The sequence below is a fragment of the Numenius arquata genome, chromosome 4, assembly GCF_964106895.1.
Source record: "Numenius arquata chromosome 4, bNumArq3.hap1.1, whole genome shotgun sequence".
In the NCBI taxonomy this organism is placed as follows: Eukaryota; Metazoa; Chordata; class Aves; order Charadriiformes; family Scolopacidae; genus Numenius; species Numenius arquata.
The window spans coordinates 75493719-75501998 of NC_133579.1; the positions used below are offsets into that span (position 1 = coordinate 75493719).

Here is an 8280-nt window from a genome sequence, read left to right on the forward strand (position 1 = left end):
GCAGCCTTATTCCTAAAAGGAGACTAAGGAAGGGGGTTGCCTAGAAACATTGTCTTTTAATACAAATGAACTGCAAGTAGAGCATGTGTTTGTTTTGAGTGTGTATATTTTGTGTGTATACTAAACAATAAGCATAAAGTGGATAAACTATATGATTGCATATGCTTAAGTAATTTTAAAAATACAACTTTCTTAGCAAGATGGATATGGAAATACATAGGCAAGGTGCCTTCTCTCTTAGTAGTATTTGTACTTTACCATCACTCTGTGGCAAGAAAAGCATTTGAAACATAATGGAGTTTACAGTTAGAAATTATATTTCTCTTGATACCTCTATGGAATTCAAAAGGGGTTTTTTTGCAATTTTTTCATTCTGGTTACCTAAAATTTCCTGTAAACTCTATTTTAGTGGATAAGCTTTATCCAAAAAGAGGACCCATGAGCAGCAGATTATGTTGCAGTTTGATAATGGATTTAGTAGAAAAGAAATCTTATAATTCTATCTGATAAAATAAGCTAACAGAAAATGGAGGGCGAAGGGAGGGCTTAAGGAAATGATCCTATAGTCTGATTTGAACCCCAGTTAGCACTAATATTAAGATATTGTTTGCTCCTCATTTCTAATAGCATTGTATTAAGAACAGGGAAAAGCAGATGAGTAAAAAAGAAATGTAGCAGATGCAGACCAGGTGAGTCCAACCACCGTACTAGAAGTAGAAAATCAACATCAAAGAGTTTGCTGAATATCTCTGGTTTTATGACTTAATATGCTCCATTAAATGATACAGATAAATATCTGTTTTTCATATTTCCCTAGATTAAGTTGTTTACCTCAGTTATATAGTGAATAATGCAGTATCTTTACTAGTTACGGTACAATAAAAGTAAGTTATACCACACTAAAATGTGAAAATAGTTGCTAGCATTACGTATGAGACTTCCTATAAATAGCTGGCAAAATTCACATAGAAAAATGTTCAATTTGGTCATCAGAAAAATGCTTCTGAAGTAATATGTGTTCAAATGTAAATGAAGAAGAAAATACATCAAAAGCAGTTATTTTGAAAGGCTGGAAAAAAATATAAAGCTGTATTCAGATTTAGGAACTTTTGTAAGTGTTTATATCCTTGAATAAAAGTTACTTTTATGAGAGTATTTTTGAAACATCACTACTGTCTGCTTTCCCTTCTCTTGTACCCACCAGCTAGCTATGGATTCATATAAATTGTTAAGCATTTGGGTGTTTAGAAATGTACTGTTATATGCTCTTGTTTTCTCCTGTGATGTTGAGAAGACAACAGAAAGCTGCTATTAGCTGAATAGCAGGCATCAGCTCTAGCTGTTCATTTAGCCTGCCACACTTAAAAAACTAAATGAATTCACTTAAACCCTGTCGAAAACATAATTTATTGAACTGTGATAATTGCCTCGGGTAGTTTCACTGTATCTCACTGTGACAACAAAATTTTAAATGCTTTCTTGCTTCAGAAGAGCGTTTCTTTGAGCACTATTTTCAACCAAGCCAGTATTTTCTGATCTGTTGAAAAAGAAAGAATGGGCAGCCTTGAATGCTACAGGCTGAGAGAGGATGTAAGTCATCTGTATTGTGTATGCTCTGAGGTACTTGTATTGGCATGCAAAAAAAGGCTTTTATAAATATGAGTATAGAATGTTCAGGTGTCTAATGCATGCCATGACATAGGTTATTCTTGGTGTGCCAGTGCTGTTAACTGGATCTTGAGGAGATACGAGACTATAAGCTCATGGGGGGCTCACCCACGTGCTTTCAGTTCCAATAAATTGCAGGCTAGGAAAGGAAAGCCGTCCCTGGGTGTTATTAAGCAGAGTATTGTTAACTATCACAGGAATATGATGAACTTCAGATTTATCGTAGAGATAAGGAGACTTAATTTGTAACGCATTTATTGATATATTTTAATTTTTTTGTCTAATGGGAGGTCTCCTAATTTTCATTTTTAATGTCAAAACAAAAAAGTGTAGTTCGTGAATTAGATTTGGCCAACTCAATATGAAAGAACAGCTTCTTCAGCTCTTGATCAAAAATGCAGGGCCTGTACTGAGTCTGACTGTAACGAATTTAATAGGAAAAAAAAAAGATTCTTTGAAATGATATTTCAAAGCCCTGTCAAAGAAAAGAAATTTAATAGTTTCAAAGGTGAAAGTACATGGTAGTTCCCATTTTTAACTATCTTTGATAGAAAAGAAAGTGGCCAAACTCAAATCTTTGAAATCACGTTTAGATAATATTTCAAACAATAAATATATGTTTTTCTACAACTTTTACTTTTTTTTGCTGTTCTACTTTTTCTTTCGCCTTCTTTCCGCTCTCCAGCAGCAGCGTAGCTGGAGAAGAACAGCAGGTGGGTGGGAGAAAGGTGAACGGCACTCGCCACGAGTCCCCGTGAAGAAAAAACTTCTTCGGCGTTTATTAGCGAAGGCGGTTGTTTGCGTAGATAATGTGCAGCGTTAGTGATCGCCATCCCCGGTGGCGGGCCGTCTGCTCCCCCGCACCCTCTGCCTGCCCGTAGCGGGGTACACAGCAGCCCCCCGGCCATCTTCCTCTAACCTGCAGTCGGTTGTGCCGCCGGAGTCCTTGAGGCACGGCACCACCTGCACAGCAGGAGGAGGTGTGACTCGGGATGTTCTTTTTGTCGTGACGGCCAAGTGCCAGCCGTAGGCAGCTTAGAACTCTGATTTATGACGGGTGAACGTATTCCACCTTCATCGTGCTTTTTTGCTGTTTGCCAAAGGGCTGCAGCAGAGCCTCGATGAACCATCTTCCGTGCAGTTGTGCGTTCGGGTATAAATGCTGATAATCTGCCTAAAATAACAAGGATTAATTACCAGACAAGGACAGGATACGCTGCTTGGGCAGCTCACAATTTAGCTGTCCGTAAATCTTGATGCTCATTTAGGTTTTTCTTTCTGTTTTTCCATCTCGTCCTGACAGGTGTGTGCCCAATCACTGTGAACACGGTGGCAAATGCACCCAGACGTGGGACAGCTTCAAGTGCACTTGTGATGGGACTGGATACAGCGGCGCCACTTGTCATAACTGTAAGTCATCCTGCGGCGTCGAGATTGCCGTGGAGCAGGGAAGACACCGATGCCTTTGGGTTGAAATAAAAAGTCAATCACCTTCCTCTCTGGTTGTTAAAGATCCTAAAAGGAGGTGTTGACTTAATCGTACCCCACCTTATCCACACGGGGGTGTATTTATATAGCTCTGTGCTACACCGTGCAAGGGACCAAAGTGTCTCAGCTGGGTGTACCGAGCGAACACGTCCTCAGCAATTGCACCCTTGAGTGTCCAGTGGAAATAGTGAGTGTGCCCTGAGCTGCTGGGGAGAGCTGCCGGTTCAGGTTGCTAATCCTGAAGCGTGTTTATGTACTGGTTATTGGCCATTCTAAAATTAAATTATTCACTCCGTTGTTAAGAGTTTCTCAAGAGTATTTCCTATGAGCTCCACACGCCTTACACTATTAAAGCACAGAAAGGAGAGAGAAAGGTATAGGTGCTCTTTTTATAGGTTCTGAACAATGTAGACTGAGTCAGCAGCATGTGTCTCCTGTTCCTTCTCTCGTATGCTGAAAGGGGGATTTTCATCTGTGTATTCTAAAATATCTAGTAGATGCAGAAAACATACTCCGCTCTTACTTTTCTCCATTTTTTCTTTAGCAAACAGCCTCAATATTGAGGAGAGTAAAAATATTTCTGAACAGGTGAAGCCAGGATTTCTAGAGATATGAATTTATATTACTTTACTATTTACCTTAACTACAGCTGTGTAAAATTTTACAAAGATAGTTGGGTGTGCCGACAAGCTGTTAAGAGATAATCTGATGTAGTTTAGCTTTCTTCTCGAGTCCCAAAGAGAAGTAGCAAGGACAAACACACGGCACCACTCTTCTGAAATCACATTTATTATAAAGGAAAGAAGTAATAATCCAAGGAGCTGTGAACATTTCTCTTAATAAGATTTTCACCTGCCGTTTATGGATAAAACAGTGCAGTAAGGCAAGTAAAAGGCACTGCTGGACTGCAGTATCAAGAGGGAGATTTGGAGTATGTTGTCCTGTCTTTAGCTATGGAATGGATAAGTGTATGGGATTACAGCTGTCCAGGTCATTTGGAGACACGTTGTTCAAGAACCTTTACTTTTTTAATTCAGACAAAGTTTCTAGCTTGGATTTCTAAGCTTTTGTTTTATTTCTTTTTTGGGTTTAAAGAACAAAATTTTAGTTTTTACCGTGTGGGTTGCTGACATTTTAAAAGTCTTTTTTACAAAGTGAGGGTGAGCAGAAAGTTATTTACTTGATAGATATTCTGTCAGAATTTGTCAAGTCTCTGCCTTGAGATATGTCAATATGTCAATGCTCTGCATTTCTAGAGCGTAGAATTTAATGGCACAAAAATGAGCAAAAATCAAAAGTTACAGTGGCAAGCTATAGACTGCGACAATTTTAACTCTGCCTTTATTGAGCAGGGAATAGCTATCAGTATTTACAAGAGCATGTTCCGGTATGAGGTACAGCTGCAAATAATGAGGGGATTTGTTGAAGCTTGCTAAAGGCTGTAATGATAGTGTCCGGAGGTCTGGGGGCTCAGCTCTGCTGCGGTGGTACTGCCCCTCTGCCTGTCCTTCCCTGCCGGTGCGGGGTGTGCGCGCTCCCACACACCTGGAGCACCGCCTGTTGCTTCGGAGTTCTGATCTTTGTGGCAGTAGCAGTACAAAGGAGATGCTGGGGGAGGAGGGAAGCTGGAATGAAAACTGGTGGGTGGTATAAAAATAGCTGAAAGCAATTTTAAACAGTATTACGGGTTGTGTGAAATGCTGTAAAATTTGGCAGATGTCATGATTGTGTGGAGTAGGAAAGTGCAGATAGCACTTCTTCAGTACCATTTTACTTTGATATAAGATTATTTTACAAAACAAATGCTGTTATACTCTACAGTAAAATATGTGTTTCTCTTTTCAAAGCACGTTTGTGCAGTGGGTGTAACGGCATTTCTCACAGAGGTTGGAGTCAAGACTGTGTTAGTGGGGATTGTGACTCCATAGCTGATGATTTTAATGAGTTTGAGTTTTGCTGAACTTAAAGGAACAAGATAATTCTGTGTTCCTGAAGAGTTTTTTTCAGTGAATTGATTTTGCTTTGGTGAGGGAATTCAACACTTTCCTGAGCTTTTGACCTTAAACAAGGCAAGGCTTTGCAGCCTTGGCTGAATTTCAGATCGCAGTTTTAGGTTCCTTTGAAGTTGAAATTCAAAGACAAACTCAAGGTATGAACTCCTTGAAGTGAAACAGGGAAAATGTTTGCATGAAATCCTTGTGAATCAAAATGGCTTTATTTCGCACATAATATTTATAGTGTGACAGGAAAAACAACAGTTAGTCAAGAAAGATTGAGAGATACCTGTTCTGGGGCTGAGACACAGCAGAATCTATAAACTGAAAATAAACAACTACAGAAGGAAAAAATTCAAATAAATAAATCTGAAATAACAACTTTAATTCTTATTATCTCTCATAATTGTGTAAAACAATTACACACATTTGCCATTTTAAGATTGGAAATAATTTGCTTTTCAAAATACGGCATTGTTACAGGAAGGCTCTTCATCTTTCAATGACACACCAAAACCCTCAAGCTCTGTGTCCACTGTCTTGTTGTTTGTCAAAGGCCATTCACAGAAAAACATGTCTCTACTCCACAATAATTTGTTTCAGCCAGCTGCAAGTGAGTCCCTGGAGCTCAATGGTGAATTAACCAAAACTACTGGGAAGTTTTATCTCCCATTGCATGGTAAATAGCCTAGAAATCTGCCAGAGTTCTTTTGGTGAGCAGATACTCAGTGCCCAAGTGAATGCTGTGGCCTGGCAAATGTCAGACTAGAGCATTGATTTTTATCATTAGACAAGACTAAATGATAAATGAATGTATTTACTTAAAAATAATGACTTACAGTGATGAAACCATTACAAAATTATTTAAAAATTAATTATTAGGTTTATAATTACCCGTAAGTATCATCCTTCCTAGCTTTATTGTATCAGCTATGTTTTAATCCCTGACTAATTAACCTTTACAGCCTACCAAAGGCTGACCTGCTGCGCAGAGTTCTTAAAGTGGTATTTTTCCAGAGTCTATTGGTAAATGGTTCCTGGAGCCTTTGAGAACGGGAGCTCGTTTTCCTTATTCTCATCTCCACCATGATCTTCAGGTAACACTGCTCTGCTGCACTTTGTGTGAGTTACACACCTAGTTTTAGGCTCCAGTGTGCTCCCTGCTGTTTACAGCTTCTTCAAAGCAGAGTGGTATAAATTTACAAATCGTGTATCAGGATAAGTAATGATCATTCGAGCTTCTGTGTCTCGGATTTCTAATATATAGCTCAATGCATGCTTTCTCTAGAATCTGCACGTAAGAGAAACGCAATAAAGGACTTGACGAGTTTACCGTAACTATGATGTATCTCCATACCACCCCCTGCACAAACTTTGATAGATTTAGGAAAAACCCAGGAGAACCTAGTTTGATCATATTTGCTGCCTTTTAAGGATTTCCAGTAGCCAAAAAGTCCAATTTGCACTTACAAGGATCATCTTAATTATATTTATTACTCGTATGAGAGACAAGTTCTATTCGTCTTTAATTTCACCTTCAAACAAACACTGTCCTTGCTTTTACAGGTGTATAGCCCCCATTCCTTCAATATTGGACAGGAAAGGCTTTGCTTATAAATCAGGTTTTCCATAGGAGGGATTAACATCAAGCTCACAGAGTCTGTTGTCTGTTGGTTCTGTAAAAGCAGTAGGAGAAATGCAACCTTACATAATCCTGTCACTAGAAGAGGCATTAATTGCATTGGAATATACAGAGAATGCAATTCTGTTGAGAAAGAACATGCACAATTTTTAGATTTTTTAGTCTGGCAATGGGCTGTAAGTTTTCTTTCAAAATTAATATTTGAAACAATGCGGTGATTCTTAGTTTCAGTGTAACAGACCTTGACCCCTAAATTCTCTGGCTTTGTCTCCTCATAGTTTGTTTGGAATAAACGTTACCCTATATTTTGGAACGTGATTCAAAGTTAATGAGGAATAAAGCCCTAATCTTCTCTTGAAATGATAAATACGCTAAGTGTCACTGGGAGTCTAATGGGCATTGATATTTTTCCCAGGAATATTGACCCTCTCCCTTAAATGAAATACTGCTTTAATAATGTGTTGCAAAGTGTCTAGAAACACACTTTGAGTAAGGAGCATTTGTGTTACACACGTTGTGGAAACCATGATAATTTAGATTCCTGATTGTTGCCAGAATCAGTAATTAGAACCCAAATTTAATGTGTATAGGCTGTGATCTTCAGCAAGACCTCTCACAATGAATCTGTAGTAACTGATTTTCCTGTATCTCCATAAATGAGGAAACACCTGAAGCACTGGACTTTCTACAATTAGAGTCCACGTAGGAAAGGATGGCACGGCAGGGATATTTTCCTGTCAGCAATTTAGGAAACAGTTCCATAGTGGGAAAACAAATACATAATTTGGCAGATATATGCTCTGAACTTTACTTTAGGAAAAAAGATAAAAGAAACCGTACAGACATATGGTCATCCCAAACAAGCAAAGTATGGTTTTCCATTTCCCTGGAGATTGGGCATTTCTGAGAACATGGTTATTCTTTGTGATCTCAAACTGATTTGTTAGAAAAGGCAAAGGCCTTGCAGTCTCACGAGCGTATTAATGCATTACTTGATCAGGAAAGAGAGGTTCTCTTAACAAGTCGTGGGCTACGTCTATGGAAGCTTTTTACATTCTTACAGTTTAATTGGTCAGGCAGTTGGACTAGGTGGTGGTTGTATGTCCCTTCCAACTCAGCTATTCTACTGGTTGCATCCTTATCTGGGTAATGATGCATTACACCATCTCTGCTCCTACTGAGGTTTCAAATACATACAGAAGCCATCCATGACAACAGCTAACTGCTTTCCAGAGCAATGAGAAAGAAAATATCTCCATTCACACGGGACAGCCTGATATTTAGGGATTAAAGAGAATACTATGCTGGATTAGACTATCCACATCTGGTCACGTCAGTTACCGCAAAAGTCGATTACAGCTTACCCATACACTGTGGCACACTTGGCCTGGACCTGCACTTTGGCCTCCATCGGTTACTTTTTACACAGACATAATCTCTTCTTCTCTTCTCTTCTCTTCTCTTCTCTTCTCTTCTCTCTCTTCTCTT

General features: G+C 38.9%; 1 protein-coding gene across 1 annotated transcript in view; it reads left to right on the plus strand.

Moving 5' to 3' along the window:
• Positions 1–8280, plus strand: part of CNTNAP2 (contactin associated protein 2) — an 864917-nt gene that overhangs the window by 459846 nt on the left and 396791 nt on the right. The window contains exon 11 of the mRNA XM_074146844.1: positions 2972–3078. Within this exon, the coding sequence (XP_074002945.1) occupies positions 2972–3078 (107 nt within the window). The remainder of the gene's footprint in view (positions 1–2971; positions 3079–8280) is intronic.